Source organism: Aphis gossypii, chromosome X, assembly GCF_020184175.1.
Source record: "Aphis gossypii isolate Hap1 chromosome X, ASM2018417v2, whole genome shotgun sequence".
Taxonomy (NCBI): Eukaryota; Metazoa; Arthropoda; class Insecta; order Hemiptera; family Aphididae; genus Aphis; species Aphis gossypii.
In genome coordinates this window covers 29,570,712-29,588,130 of record NC_065533.1, presented here as the reverse complement: position 1 = coordinate 29,588,130, position 17,419 = coordinate 29,570,712, and the positions used below count along the sequence as shown (strand labels likewise).

The window sequence follows — 17,419 nt, the reverse complement described above, 5'->3', positions numbered from 1 at the left end:
TGAATATTTATACAAAATGTTATGGCGAATAATACACGACTGTTCCCTTTTATTATTTGGACACTAGGTGATTGGGTTCGATGGCGCCGACGTCCAGCTGCTATCTAAAAGCAGATGAGTATAGAACAGCGGGAGGTCATAGGGGTCTTTTTTTTGTTCCTTTTTAACATAAAGAACCACAAACGGCGCCAAATATTGATTTGTCAGGTCGTTGATAATTATGTTAGTGCCACGGAGCGATGTGAATTACGTTAATTGCGGCCTAAATATTTAAGTATTTGATATTGGTTTTATTACGTAATACATGGTATTATAGTTTTCATTCGTATTTCAATTAGGTCTAGGGAGATTTTTTTGCAAAATCAATATTTTCCTTTCAATTTGTAGACAAGATTTACAGTATAATTGTATTAATATTGGTAGGTATGTTAAAACATGTTGCTTATGATTAAAAAATAAGTATTAAATTAAGTAATTGGTAAACATTTGTATGACAACCCTTTTATTTTTTCCTTTTGCAGTCTGTAACAATAATTGTTGATTATAGTTATAGTCTATAAATTATAACTTATAATATTACCAAATAATACTACCTACTAATGAAACGTTTTAACTTTAAATGAACTATGATAGGTATAGTTGGGTCTATCGTACTTAAAAATGTAACTCTTAAAACGTCATTGTTTAGTCATTAAAATGTAACGTATATGATACGCAGTTCCACAATACTATATATGTCAAATTACTATTATTTATAAATAATAAGTACCTATAGATATACACTAACTACATTTCCTAAAATATTATAAATGATAAAGAACGTCACTTATTTGTATGCTTCTATAAGTTGATTATAATAATCATATCATAATAGTATATTATATACTTTACCTAAATAATATTAACTTACATCACATTATATATAGCGAGAACGTCCAAATTGTTGCTCGCAAACCGCATGTTGATCACGTCATAGTCAGATGTGGCTCGAGTCTTATTTATAAAATCTAAATTTATGTACTATTGTTATAAATGTTATTTTTTTGGTTAGCATTTATAAAAAAATATCAAATTATATAAAATGTTTTTTAAACATTTTGGTTAGTGCAAGTAAAATTATGTTAACTCTTGACTATTATAGTTTCAATCGATGACATCCTTTTACACTCATGTAAAATTTTATAACATTTACGAGTTGCGATTTATTTATTTTTTATAAATATTAACTGTGTAGCCGCATTATTGTTCAACACAATCAAAAACAAATACGGCATTTTATAAAACCGGTTTGGGTCCCGCGAACTCGCCTTTGTATTCCACACCGCCGGTCTTGAGGGCAGTTATGTTGAGTTAACAATATATAGATCACCTATTTAAAAAACAGAGGGAATTGGAACACCCATCAGGCTGCACAACCCAACCACCCACGACTGTGTTATGTAAAGAGGAGAGAAAGTTGAAAGAGGTATATAATTTCTCTATTCTGAGAAGTAACTACATTATCACGACACAGATTGAATGTTGTTTACAAGAAAGCTTGATTGAAGCGTCGTTGCTCTCTTTTGAAGCTAGATTCCAATTGTTAGGTGAAAACTCAGAGAAATTTGCAAAAAAGGAATGTAAAGTGAATTTTTTGGCTTTCATTAGAGTACTTTCGTTTCCTTCTGCCTTGGCCAAAAATGAAAAACGGACTATTGCGATCACATATGACTAATTTAGTAAAGTATTTTGCATGCTTTTCTTCAGAATTCGTCTCAATATATTATTGTGACAACTTAAACAAAACTGCAAAAGAGATGTTTATAAGAACTAGGAATTTAAAAGTTTCATACAATCCTAATTTAGCGTATAAGGATAGTAAAATTCTATCCGATATAAGAAAAGAGATGTTTGAGTCGTTTCGTGGTATGAGGAATTTTAGTGAATTATCGGAAATATTTATGTATTTAGAGTTTGATCCTACTTCAAGAGAGTAGGTTCGTTTCTTGTCAATGTTACTCACTCTTCCGGTTATGTGTGGATATGGTCGCCCTGATAAATATTTAGCGACCACGCAGAGCGAGAAAGATATGGATTACTCGTCAAGTGATATTAGCACTGAAATGAAGCATGTCGTTAAGCAATTGCATGATAATGCGATTGGAAATGGATATCAACCTTTGAGAAGAGAAGAGTGGGAGACATCTGTTATTGGGTTTATGAAGTCGACTAGTGCCGCGGAGAAAGTACGTGTTCCAAAGTCTGCATCTACTAGGTCGCGAGATATATTAAAAGGAGGTAGAAGTACTGGCAACAATAATATTTTAACGGGAACTACAAATGCTGTTGTTGGTATTGTGAGAGGCGATAAGATTTTCAATACTGATTTGGAGAGGACATTCGATACCCCTGATACATGCTTATCGACTGGATCAAGGAATGTTCCCGTAAAAGCAACTCGCGCTATTTACCCTGTTCACAGCGCCAAGTAAATAAATAAAAGAATACCAGACGTTATAGTATAATATTTATTAATTATTAAAACGGGATGGGAGATGTTCATCACATCGCCGTCGTGAACTAACTGCGTAGCTGTGTGCAGTGTTGCCCACAGCAACCGTATAATGATATAACATAGATAACATTGTAATGAATAATTTTGAATCTTACACCATCCAATGCATAACCCGCTCTATTCGATTGAATAACCGATCAATACTACGTAAACGTCAAAAAAAAATATATTATTTCTTTTTGACTCAGTGACGCTCTGTAGATATCAGGTCTGTAACAAAGACCACACATCATAACGAGTGACAAAGTAATATTAATATTTGTATTTCGTTCTAATAAAATAAAATATTAAGTATAAAATACGTATTATACGTTTGTATAGAACACATAATAAAATACGTTTTATACTGTATGTCTGTATACTAATCATATCAAATCATAATTAATGACATAACGATATTAATAATTGGAGTAATAGGTAGTGTGTATTTAAGTATGAATTATGACAATCTTGTCTAATAAATATCTGATATTGGAATAGTTATCATGAAATTGGCGTAATAAAAGTAAGTTATCAATTAACAAAAATTTATAGGTAAATAATTTTTTCGGGTGTATGTAATTTGCGCCAAAAACAACCCCCTCCACCCCAAAAAAAAAATTATATATCATTTGCGCTACATCTAAAAATTTATTTTGGTAATTTGCGCCAAATAAAATTAAATAAAAAGGTATTATCTAATCTGTGCCATCGTGTGCCTGCTAAAATTGTAATTAGCGCCACTAATATTATAATTATAAATAAAATGTATATAAGTAAAACAAACTCCATGTATTTAATATTAAAATATATTGTATTTATTAAATAAGTAAATTTTCGTTTAGTTATCTTTATATCTATAATATAAAAATGAATCGCAAAAGTGTTGTAAGCGCATAACTCAACAACGCCTGGACCGATTTCGCTCATTCTTTTTTTGTTTGGGTCGTAATTGCCAGGAGAAGGTTTTTACGGATGAAAAATTTGAGAAAGTTATCGGGTTAGAGAAATATGACGAGGTGGTGATGAAATTACAGAAGCGCCATCTATCCAGCAAATAGTCAACTAAATTATTTTTGGTAGTCAATGGCAACCATTTAAATAAAATAAATCATTTATTTAAAATGTTTTTAAAAATGCATGCAAATAGACATACAAACTTAAATCGTTGTCATAGTAAAAAAAGAAATTAAAAATCGTTATACATAAAAATGGAGACAAAAATATATAAAAATTCATCAATTGAGAACAGCTGAACCGATTTCGCTAATTATTTTTTAGGAGTATTTGTTATTGTCTGGAGAAGGTTTTTTTTACGAAAGAAAATTTTTAAAAAGTCAACCGAATAAGCAGAAAAAGTGCAAAATCTATTCATTGATGTCTGGGATTTGAACTCGATACCATTGTCTTTATTTACTCTATGGTAGACATCTAAACATCAGCTCGATGTACAATCAATATAGTCTATGGTTTCTATAGTTATTTTAGTTTGGAAATTTGAAATTTGTTGAGTGAATTTTTTTTTAGTTCACGATAATCTATCTATCTTCTATCTTCTATATATATAAAAATAGAGACAAAAATGTATAACATTTCATCAATTGAGAACGGCTGGATCGATTTCGCTCATTCTTATTTTGTTTGGGTCGTAATTTCCAGGAGAAGGTTCTTATGTAAGAAAAAGTTAAGAAAATTGCACGGAAAATTAAAAAAAAAATACAATGAAAAATAAAAAATACCGATGACTACTATTACTATTATTATTATTATTACTATTTTATTTTCGGTAATCATGGTAACAATTTTTTTGTTATTATTATTTATTTTCCCCATTTTTGTAACATTTTTCACTGATGATTCGCTCCTATTGATCGCAAGAGAAGGTGCTTATGTAGTTATGTAGTACAATTTTAGTAAAATCCACCAGAAAACTTCGGAATCTGGATGTAAAAAAACAACAACTGTCACTGCAGTCCAGCAAGAAAATAAACTATATTAAGGTCACTATTGATTATGATTGAATATAATAATTATAGACCTGTTGTTATATTTTGTTAAAACCAAAACAACAAAAATAAGAATTAGCAAAATAAGTCAATGTCTACAGTAAATTTCAAATTCACAGCAATAAACTAACATAACAAGTTATACCAAGTTTTATTGTTTTACCAACAGGCAACAATATAAAAATTACGAGATGGCACATTATTGTATTTTACCCACCGTAGTAAAATAAAAAAACGATATAACTTTGAAACTTAAGTGTTAGAAATTATAAGCTTACGTACACATCTCGCGGGGTCCGCAATCCACCATGTGTAGATTGCCTACATGATAATATACTGCTCGCATAATCATAAGAGAGTCTCACGGCAACGGCAAGCAGAATGACTATAATATTATGACTTGAGTAACTCACTGACTAATAAACGTAGAGCCTGAACAATGATAGATCGATGCTTAAAATTTACACGGTACATTCGTAAAATCGTACCACAAATTTAGTGTGCAATAAGAAAGCATTTTACAAAATTCGCATATTAAAGTGGTGGTTTCACAAGATTTTTGAGAATCAAAACGGTCAATGAAAGTATATAAGTTTTGAACACCGTTAAACCGAATATTAAATAACAAATTAATCAAAATTCGAATCATATTATATAGAATTGGCATTTTTAACGGGCAACGAAGTGCACGGAGCCAGCTAGTATATATATATAAAAGTCAAAGTGGAAATCTTTGTTACGGGTTAGCTTCGAAACACCTGGACCGATTTCGCTCATTCTTTTTTTGTTTGGGACGTAATTGCCAGGAGAAGGTTCTTACGGACGAAAAATTTGAGAAAGTTATCGGGTTAGAAAAATATGACGAGGTGGTGATGAAATTACAGAGGCGATAATTAAAATTACAATATGGTAGTTGGATAGTTGGAACTCACAATATATAAAATTGTATTATGTAAGTCCAGTGCTGCACTTCTTATTTATACACCAATTACCAAAAATGTCAGTATAACTTATAAAATATTATAATTTTATTGTAGTGTAAATAAAATATAATATAATTAAGATATTTAGATCTGAAAGTGAAGAGGCACTATCACAACGAATTGTGTTTCAACAAGTACGAAACCCACGTCAAACTATATCTGCAGGTCCGTCAACAAATCCAGCATCAAGACGAACGTCACGAATTTCACGTCGTGCACACGCCATGGAATTTGCTGCATTTCATTACATTCAAGAATATAATACGCTATTTCAAATTACTTCTTTTGGTGCGACGAAAGTTATAAGAGACAGTTTTATGCCGAAGTTCAAGGTAATTATTTTATAAGGACTATCTTTCGAAAAATGCAACCTGACCAGCAATTATTTTGATATTTTCACGAATTCTGATCCAATGTCAAATTGTATTTCTCATATATTACAGATTCAAGGCCAGATTTATCATAGAGCTGGTTCATTATTGCCATTCCCTGACACTGAATCTCAATTTGTGCAAATCTATTTTTTTGGGAATAGCAATGATGAATTGAATCGGCGTTGTGCAATTGCTTCAAGTGCAAGGCGTCAAATTATTTTGGACCTGCAAATTTTTTTCCATCAACACAATGGATTAGTTCAATTGTTCAAAACCGCTCTTGATCTTATGCCATCCGATAATCATAGGATAGTAATAAGAGCCGACAAAACGCCTTTTGGGGAGCATGCAAGACGCTTCAATGCACCAACCATTGATGAAGTGGCTATTGTAATTGTTGGAGAGCAGTTTCTATCTCGTGATATTGTGCTACACCGAAGAAATGAGCAATTGCAGCGTGTATCAGAGCTTCATCAAAGCTATGATGCATTACAGTATCCATTATTGCACTGGAAAGGTGACGACGGCTATCATTTCAATATATCAATGATAGATCCACGAACCGGTAACATATTTATATAAATTGAAAATGTATTAATTTTAAAACAATCAGACATTTAAATTTTCTATCATTGTATTTATTACAGGTCGCGGCATACCAGGCAAGACAGTTAGTGCAATGAACTATTACTCATACAAATTCATGGTTCGTCCACAAGAAGACAACTTTATTTTGTGGTTTGGAAAATTATTCAATCAATATGCTGTGGACATGTATGCGAAGATTGAATCAGAATGTCTTAATTACTTTAGATTCAATCAATCGGAAGAGTACATACGCTTACAAGATGCAATAGTGAATGATGGCAATGTCAATAATATTGGACGTTTAAAAATATTACCAGCGACTTATATTGGCAGTCCGCGTCACGTGCATCAATATACACAAGATGCAATGTACGTTCGCAAATACGGCCGCCCTGACCTCTTCATAACATTCACATGCAATCCACAGTTTGAAGGTTAGACACCAACATACCGCCACGATATAACAGCACGTGTATTTCGACAGAAATTGAAAGCGCTGATGGATTTGATTATTAAATTGCGAGTATTTGGAGAGGTGCGTTGCTGGATGTACTCGATCGAATGGTAAAAGAGAGGGCTGCCGCATGCACATATATTGATATGGCTGGTTCTTAAAACAACACCGGATCAAATTGATAGGCATTATATCAGCTGAAATTCCAGATGAAATTACTGATCCTGAATTATTTGAAGTTGTCAAGAAAAATATGATTCACGGTCCTTGCGGTGAACTCAATTTGAATTCTCCATGATAGATATTGCTTTAGCAGTAACTTCTTCAGAAGTTGGCATTGAAGTTGTCATTATTTGGGATGAGTGTACTATGCTAAATAAAAAGCACCTGAAGCTTTACATAAAACTTTACAAGATTAAAAAAAAATAATAATTATATGGGTAAGGTACCAGTAATATTAGCAGGTGATTTTCGTCAAACGTTACCAATTATATCACATGGAACACCAGTGGATCAAGTTGATGCATGTTTAAAAACTCATATCTTTGGAATAATATTAAAATAATTACTTTAAAAACAAACATGAGAGTATTTTTAACTGTTAATCCTGCATTGGAAATGTTTTCTAAACAAATGCTGTAGCTTGGCGATGGAAAATGGCCAATTAGTATGGCAGATGGATCCATTACATTTCCCTTAAATTTTTGTAATATTGTAAAAACAATTGATGTTTTAATAAATAAAGTATTTCCCGATATACAAAAAAATCATGTAAATCAGGAATGATTATGTGAAAGGGCTATTCTTGCACCAAAAATTACAAAATTCAATAAACTGAATGAAGATATATTAAATTCACTGCAAGAAGAAATATAGAATATAAATCAATCGATAATATGAGTGATCCAGACAATGCTATTAATTATCCAATGGAGTTTGTAAATTCTTTTTAAATATCTGGTTTGCCACCTCATAAATTAATTTTGAAAATGGGAGTTCCTGTCATGCTTTTAAGAAATCTACAACCATCTATATTGTGCAATGGTACACGTGTATGTATAAAAATATTAAATAAGAATGTACTGGGAACAACTGTATTAACTGTAAATGGGAAAGGCATAAATGTATATATTCCTAGAATACCCATTAGGCCAACGGATCTACCATTTAAGTTTGATAGATTACAATTTCCATTGAATTTGCGTTTGCTTTTACAATAAGTAAATCACAAGGGCAATCATTAAAATGTACTGGAGTTTTATTTGAAGAACCATGCTTTTCACACGGTAAATTGTAAGTAGCATGTTCGCGGGGAGGAGATCCTCAAAATTTATTTTATATATACAGTCCAAAAGGAAAAACAAAAATTATTGTATACCTGCAAGCATTATTATAATATAATCATATGTACGAATATTATAGATATTTAATACACATATTTTTTTTTTCAAAAATTAAAATTTTTTGACATTGTTAATCATAAATTCTTGTACAAGTACTTAAATTATTCTTGTGCAATGTTGAATGTAAAAACATATTTTTCAAATGTACTTTATTTTTTTTTTCATATTTTTTCAAATTTATATAAACATATTATAGTTTTGAATTATATAAAACAGATGGAATTATCCGAGCAACAAAAATAAACAAATATATAAAACTAAATATCATGTACATAGTTACTTGCCCCAGTTTATGTCATTAATCAGAACTGAATAACATATCATAAAACATTTTATAGTTTAGAGTGATAAATTTTAATTACCTACCTAAGAATATCTTGAAACAACATATTAATACATTTATATATATCAAATAATAAACAAATATAATAAAAGTAAGTGTTTGAATAGTTGTCTAAAGTAATAAAAGTTAACTTCAACCTTTTTTTTTTGATTTCTTGTTTAAAATTTTAGTATACTTAAAATACTTGAGAGTTTCGTAGTATTTAAATAAAAAATGAAAAAAACTTTAAAAGCAAAGGTAAAAACTGACTATCACAAACTGAGAGAAATATCTGAAGAAAAGAAAAGAGTTGAAACTAAAGATAAAATAGAAAAACCTGAAGAAAACAGATTATGAAGTAAGTACAAATGTAGAAGTCATGATGGTTCACTACAAGAGGCAACATCCCATAATACTACAGGTTAGGTTATAAAATTAAATAAACTATAAACTATAATATTTTAATGAATTTTTACATTTTTTAAGATACTGAAGATGACATAGTAACACAAGCTAATGAACATATTGTTAATTCTGATAAACCTTTTGGGAGAAAAATTAAGTTACGTTCAACAAACCGTCAAAAAGGAAAACCTTCCATTTGTATTTGTTGGAGACGAAGCATATCCTTTACAAACCAACTTTATGAGACTTTTTCCAAGAAAAAAATTAACAAATGAAAAAAGAATTTTTAATTATCGTTTATCAAGAGCCAGAAGGATAGTAGAATGTGCATTTGGGATTCTTGTGAAACAATTTAATGTTCTAGAAAATAAAATGCTAGTTTTTCCTGAAAAAGCTTCTATCATTACAAAGGCGTTAGATGGTGATTTGATCAGGTGATTTGTGTCACCATATGCATAATGGCATGGGTGGAATTTATTTGCATCACCATTACGAACTTTTAATGAACAATTTTTTATATTTTCTATAATTTTGTCATTCACGCCTTTTTGAAGTTTAGGCTCGACAATTCTGACTGTAGTTTTTTTGACTACTGGTGTTGAAATGGAGTCTTTGTACAATGTGGCAGGTATAGCCTTCGGTAAAATACATGACCGGACATCAAATATCCCATTGACTGAAATGTGCAAAAAACCAATTAAGTACACTGAAAATATATTGTGCCGCCCATTAAAACCGGTGATCAAAGAGCCTTAAGATATCACACCGTTGTACCAAAGATTTGAGAGCAATAGCTTCGAGCCCAAAGTTCGAAAAGGCGTGAATGACAAAATAATAGAGAATATAAAGAATTGTCAAAGGATACCAAATCATTTGGTGGTCGGGTCTAATGTACCCCGAGAAAAGCCATGTCCGGTCATGCATTTTACCCGAAGGCTACACCTGCCACATTGTACAAAGACTCCATTTAAACACCAGTAGTCAAAAAAACTACAGTCAGAATTGTCGAGCATAAACTTCAAAAAGGCGTGAATGACAAAATTATAGAAAATATAAAAAATTGTTCATTAAAAGTTCGTAATGGTGATGCAAATAAATTCCACCCATGCCATTATGCATATGGTGACACAAATCACGTAAGTTTATCAGACGACGATGCGAAAATCCGATGTATAACCTGCACCGGTGATACCAACTACAATAGTTACAAATTTGAACGACAAAGACTGAAAAATTGACAAGAAAAGCTAGAATCATGCAGAAGAAAGAAATCAAACATTTGTATACGGAGAGAACCTACAAAGTAAAAAAGCCAGCGCCTTTTGTAAGAAAATCGTCGTCTTTTATAAACCGTCAAGCGAAAGAAATGGAAACGGACCGAATCAACTTTATTTTATGTCAAAAATTGTTACGCGTGAAAAGCATGCGTTTCAACCTATCACTAATTAAAAGTAAGGAATATTACTATAAATAAAGCAAATGGATTTTAAATTTATAGAAAACAAAAAAATAAATAAATATAAATTAATTTAAATAAAAGTGGATGGTATAATTAGTTGTTTTGTGTTGTAGATGTTCTTCAACTTGTCGATGTCTGGGCATCTGGCTGATCGTTCTTGGCAAGCAGTGGTTAGTGAGAATGGATACAGATATTTCAAAATTTTTTAAAAGTTTTTAAAAGTTTAACTAAAGTAATGATTAATTTTAATATTAAAATTTAACTAGACTTTAGTTGAATAAAATATGCATCAACATTTTTCTTTTTTTTGATTTTTAAACAAAATATTACAAATTTTAATATTAAAATTTAACTAAAAATTTTACTTGAATAAAAAAGCTTCAAAATTGTATTTTTTTTTTTTATTTTTAAATTAAAAAATATTACATATTTTAATACAAACATTTTATTAGATTTTAGTTGAATAAAAAATGCATCAACATTTTTCTTTTTTTTAATTTTTAAACAAAATATTACAAATTTTTATATTAAAATGTAACTAGAAATATAATTTTTTATTTTAAACCAATAAATATTTAAAGATTAAAGATTGAAAAATTGAAAATGCTTTAAAAGGTATTCAGCAGCTTCTATTGTTTATGAATCTTTAATTGACATTTTTTTAATATTATTATTATTCAGTAATTAACCTCTTTTTGGTTTCAATTAAAAATAAGGATTAAAGAATCTTGTATTATGTCAAAATTAATATGTTATTTATTACTTCTTATTTAAGTTAAATTAAATTATCTTATACATTTTTCAATTTAATGATACAAATGTTCATTCTTAAAAATTTGTTATAATTATAAGTATAAAAAAAAATTATGATTATTAAATTAAAAAATAATGTTTTAAATTTTAAAATTTTAAATTATTTGTATAAGAACTGAGATATTAATATCAAAAATTTAAAAATTTAAATTTATTTTTTAAGAGAGGCTCAAAAGAAAATGGTGCCATGATCTTCTCAATAAGTAAATTCAGTATAACAATAAACATTAAAAATAAAAAATCAAACAAGCAGGGCATTGTTACCACAGGGTGATTCCTCCCATCAAACTTTTATGTACCTATTATATTTCTATTATCTCATATTCTTATTTATTTTTTTTTTTTTTAAATTTTTCTACATTCATACAGAAGTACAGAACATGTATCAGGACGTGGTCAGGACTTATCAGGGAATTGTTATTAAACTTATTTAAATAGCTAAATTTAGCAATGGCTATGAATAATTCGTCATCAAAATAAACAAATCAAATGTTATTAGGTGCAAAATTTTATTCAATAGGTAACAAAAACATAATATGTAAATATGTAATACAGTAATGAGGAATATTTTGTACTATATATGTTTTGGAATTAAGTATAATTAACAATTATCTTCAAATACAAATGTCAAAATTTATTCAATGTATATTATTATAATATATTATAATTAAAGACCGGATTTATATTCTCTTAAAATACCTTAAATATGATGCTAATAATCTCTAAAAAAATTTTCAAATATTCTCATTATATTCTCTTAAAAATATGCAAAAATAATCAATGAATATCATATGCTTTAATATACATTTTTACATTTTTTTTTTTTTTTACAATATTCAACAATAACACTCAACATTCCAAATAATTTACTATATAGGTACCCGAGTAGCAATTCAAGTGCAGAGATGGTTAAAATATCATTGAAACGTAAGTGTTGAACTCCGTGCAAATGTGGTTCAGGTTTGAATACCGATTTTTTATATGCATAACACTGTGATCGATTGGTGTGGAGGTCAGTGCTATAACCGTGTTTTAGCTAGAAATTAACTTAATCCGTACCATGCACTATCAGTGAAAATATCGGTGTTTTAAAGGTTCAGTTATGAATCACAGCACTGTGCACAATTTGTGTAAAATTTAATGATATATCCGTGATAAATGACTTAATTTAATTTATTTTTTTTATAAATACATAAGATGTGTATACATTAATTGTAGGAATAAAAATGCATAGTCTCTCACAAAAGTTAATAAATAATATTAATAAAAGATTTTACAAAAAAAAAAAACTAATAGATATCAAATTATTGTAGTATTTCTACACTGTAAACACTATTCTGGCCTCTCTTTAAAATATTGAAACCTAATCCACATATATTGTGATAAATATAATAATATACAGTATCAAAACTTTTTAATGTGCATAGAATAATAAAAAACTAGTTTTAATAAAACTATTATTTATTTCAATAAAAAAAAAACCAAAAACTTTAAGGGCAAGAAGTAAATTATTACTACTTGTAGAATACAACTTGCTTGTTTTAATAATAATATATTTCTTTTTTTTTACAATTTAAATGTATAAAATTACAATTTAAAGGTATATAATATATGTATAAAAAAAACAATATTCCTTTGGTGTATGCAATGGCAAATATTTATTTTCTGAAGAATAAAAAAGAAACTTGAATTATTATTTTAATTTTATTACAGAATTAACAAATAATAATTTGTTTTTTGTCACAATGATAAAAAAATGTGTAAAATATGTTCAAAAGCAATTTTTCCGGTACCGTACATTAAAATTAATAATAAATAAATATTTTTCTCACAATTTACTAAATACTCTAAAATATGCTAAATGCAATTAATATTCTCTAACCTATGAAATATACTCAAATATGCAAAAAAAACTTTTTCTACGAACTCAGAATTAAACGAATCGTCCAAATTTTTACTCTCATATTAAGACTGCATAGACCCAGTAACAATGTGTAAAAACATATAAATCCGGTCTTTAATTATAATGTATAATTTGAATTTCATTTTGAATATTGATAAGATCTGTTTTCGACGGGAACGTGACGTCACCTTGGGCAAGTACGCAGTGATAGTGATTCTAGAATTCAGCAGAACATGCCTGCATATTTAGCCATGGGCCTAATGGTGCAAGCATGTCGATCGCACTATTATTCGATTATTAATTAATTTTTATACGATTGATTTGCATAACGCACTGTAGATTGCGCTGCAATATTTTTTTCCTTCCAATTTACTTTTGTATTCGATAATTTTATTTGTTTTATTGCATTAAAATTGACAAAATGCCTTCTAAGAGATCTACAATAATTGTCGGTATGGCTAAAGGTTGTGTAGTAGCGAAAAGTAAAGCTCCACAACCCTCCAATCCACCGGATCGCTCCACGATTTCGTGACTATTCGTAAGTATTTCATCTTTTTCATAAGGACTGAATATTTATATTTTATTTAGTTTCAATTATGTTATTATGAAGTAAATAACTTTTATAAAAGTTAAAAACTTTAACTATATCTGTTCTTTGGAAAACAACAGTACGTTATCTGCACGTTATTGTATGACAATACAATTTTATTTTAACAAAAGAAACTGTAGCGTTCACTTAACTCAAAGTAAACGTTAACGAGGACCAAACTAAAGAAATAAATACTTCAATTATACTTGTACGAAGTGTATAAATAACAGTTACACTGTAACACATACATTAATGTTTACGATGGTTTCCGTCAAATTACCCGGTACCTACCTATGGTAATAATAAATAATATTTTTATGTCATGACGCTCGTATATTTTAAAGTTGTACTGAGCGAAAAATACAGCTATTGCAGGTAGGTACCTAGTTGACAAGCATATTTAACATGACGTGACAAACTATTCACAATATCAATCGACAGTTGTGGACCGATAATAATTAATTGACATTTTTAAACGTCAGTGGCGTCCAAAAACAAAATAACGCAGCATTTATGCATCGATCGTAATTTTTTTGTTTATCGTACATATATTCCAACAACAATAATAATTGGTTTATAATCCGTGCACGACGGTCGTAAATTAGTACGCATTTTGCGACAATAGTCATTCTGTGTACCCAAAAAAAATCGTCAGGTATACAGCAACGTCACAGAGAATGCTGTCGACAAATTTTAATGTTCATTTTACCACAAACGAATTTATTTCTAAAACACGTGAATAACGAAGATGGTCAACGAGTGCTCCGTAAAAATGCATGTTATTGCAGTAACAGCATTGACTTTGCTCATCGACAGCGTCGGAAAAAGCACGTAATAAAACTAACCACTAATATCGGTCAATGATAAATGTAAAATAACCGCAGCCGACGATACATGGAGTGTGAAACTGTGAACGTTTCGACAGAATGCGCATCGACGACACTAGCGCTGCTGCCGATACGTGGATAAAAACCGATTTTGTTTTTTCGTATCAAATACGAAATCTTACTGTACATATTTTGCACGTCTCATATGTTTTTATTATAATTCTAGAAATTTCTCGATTTATGTAATCGTAATTATTGTAATTGTTGCAATAATTGTAATCGTTTGGTACGATTCTTTATTATTATTATCAGTGCCGTCGTTAACGGGTAGGCAACTTAGGCAATTGCCTAGGGCCTCGCGAAAGTAAAAATATTTAGGGGCCTCGCTAAGTTTCCAAAAAAATTTAAAAATTTAAAAGTTATAAAATTAAATGTTCCTATAGTATTATATGATATGGAACGAAATATTATTTTAAATTAATCGGTAACACACCTATACTAAATACACATTATAGTCAATAATCATAAAATCTATATAGTCTGCGTTTAAAATAGATTTGATTAAATGGATAATAATGAAATGACGCTTATCTGTTTCTGACGAACCTCTGCTTTTATTTTTATCATTTATTTTGAACAAAGTTTTGACGTAAAATACTAAATAGGCATTTGTCTTTTGTCATCGAACAAATTAACAACTCCTGACTAATATCTACAGCTTTGCGGACTTATTTTTGTTTATGTTCAGACTTATTAAGGGTAAATATTAAATTATTTAAATTATTAATAAAAATTATATATTATGTTGATAACATTAGCAGCAATAATATTATCAAGTATTTTTAATATTTTTATTTTATTTTATTTTATTTATTTACTGGTGGTTTTTATATATATTTTATAATAATAATATAACAATAATTTTAAAAAATATTGGAATATTTATGCCTTTATTTTTAATATTAAATGATATTTAAACATTTTTTTTGAGTTAAATGAGTAATGTTGTCCCGCGCAAAACACTTAAAACTATGTTACGCGTGTATAAGACAGAGACAACACATGCGGGTATCACTTCCTCTTAAGACTGTTCAGTACGGATGCCAATCCGACCTTAAAACTATTTCATTCGTTAGTTCGCTTTTATAAAGTAAACGCTGCTTTACATACGGATAAACCAAGTTTATCAACACCACGCCGCAACTCGCCAGGTGTTTTATATTTAACTAGCTGACCCGACACGGCGTTGCCCGTGTGTTACTTTCTTTTTTTGCATTTTCGTATGCCGTGTGTTAATTTTTAATTTAATCTTATTGATAGTGCTAATATTACGTTGAATTCACGACGAAAGATTTGTAATGTGGCAGTTTTTGTGCCTACGTATTTTAAAAAATTCTCCTGAACAGAACCGTCACCCTGGTGATAGGGCGTTGTGAATAAAAAATAATTAAATAAAACATATATAATGATTTAAAAGTAAGTAGTTATAGTTTTAACTGTTATAGTTTTATTTAATTATTTTTTATTCACAACGCCCTATCACCAGGGTGACGGTTCTGTCATGATTTAAAAGTAAGTAATCGCTTTATTGTTAATCATGTGAATCATAATTATTATTATTATCATTGTAGTACTTTGTGGTATACGATGTTTCTTGTTTGATTACTGGCGCATAGATAAACAAATCTGATGGTTTTCCAACACGGGAACAGGCAACATACAATTGACCATGTGAGAACATGGGTTTTCTAGATTAATACCACAAACACTTAATGATTGCCCCTGGGACTTGTTTATAGTCATAGCAAAAGCAAGACGCACTGGAAACTGTAGTCGTTTAAACTCAAATGGCACATCAGTCGGAATCATTGGGATGCGCGGTATGAGAACATCTTCTCCTTTATACTTTCCTTTGAGTATAGTTGCTTCTATCACATTGTTTAGTAATTTTTTTATCGCTAACCGTGTACCGTTGCAAAGACGCGGTTGGTTGATATTTCGCAACATTATAACCACCGATCCAACCTTTAATTGAAGATTGTGAGGTGGCAATCCTGGCAAATCCAGCGAGTTTAAAAATTCCGGTGGATAGTTGACTACATCATCTTGATTAGTAGCCGAATCAACTGATTTATATATCATCAATTCGCCTGTAATTTGTTCTTGAATTTTGAAATTTAATTCATTTACATCTATGTTTTTTGCAGCCAGTATAGCTCGTTCGCTCAACCAATCATGGTTTCTGTAATTTTGAGAAACATCTGGAAACACCTTCTGAATAAGTTCATCTTTTGATCGAGTTAACTGACAAAAACTTAGAGGAAAGTTAATGCAGCCAGTCAACATGTCTATAGGAAATTTGCCATTACCAATGTCAATGAGTTGTTTAGAGAATATGTTTCCAGATTGGTCATTTTGCAACTCGACACGCATATTCTTGCTTAAATGAAGTACTTTGACATGTTTCCACAAACTGGAGGACTTTAGACATGCATTGAGTTCATCAGCTGGCGTTGATCGTGGAATCACCGGCAATGTTTGACGAAAATCTCCTGCTAATAAAATCATTGCACCACCAAATCGGTTATTATTGCTCCGTAGATCTTTTAAGGTTCTGTCCAAAGCCTCCAAAGATTTTTTATGTGCCATCGTGCATTCATCCCAAACAATCAATTTACATTGCTGCAAAACCTTTGCCATTGCAGAGTTCTTCGAAACGTTGCAGGTTGGAGTTTCATTGCTATGCATATTTAATGGCAA

The 17,419-nt window shown here is 29.9% G+C and overlaps 2 protein-coding genes across 2 annotated transcripts; one reads left to right on the top strand and one right to left on the bottom strand.

Moving 5' to 3' along the window:
• The first annotated feature begins 2,012 nt into the window (after positions 1 to 2,012).
• Positions 2,013 to 7,236, top strand: LOC126552457 (uncharacterized). The gene is made up of 5 exons (XM_050207154.1): positions 2,013 to 2,467; positions 5,611 to 5,854; positions 5,966 to 6,461; positions 6,544 to 6,783; positions 7,124 to 7,236. Exons 1-5 carry the CDS (start codon positions 2,013 to 2,015, stop codon positions 7,234 to 7,236), a joined length of 1,548 nt encoding a protein of 515 aa, XP_050063111.1.
• Positions 7,237 to 16,321: 9,085 nt separating this feature from the next.
• Positions 16,322 to 17,407, bottom strand: LOC126552456 (ATP-dependent DNA helicase PIF1-like). Its single transcript, XM_050207153.1, has one exon. The coding sequence runs from the start codon at positions 17,405 to 17,407 to the stop codon at positions 16,322 to 16,324; it is 1,086 nt and encodes a 361-aa protein (XP_050063110.1).
• Positions 17,408 to 17,419: the final 12 nt, after the last annotated feature.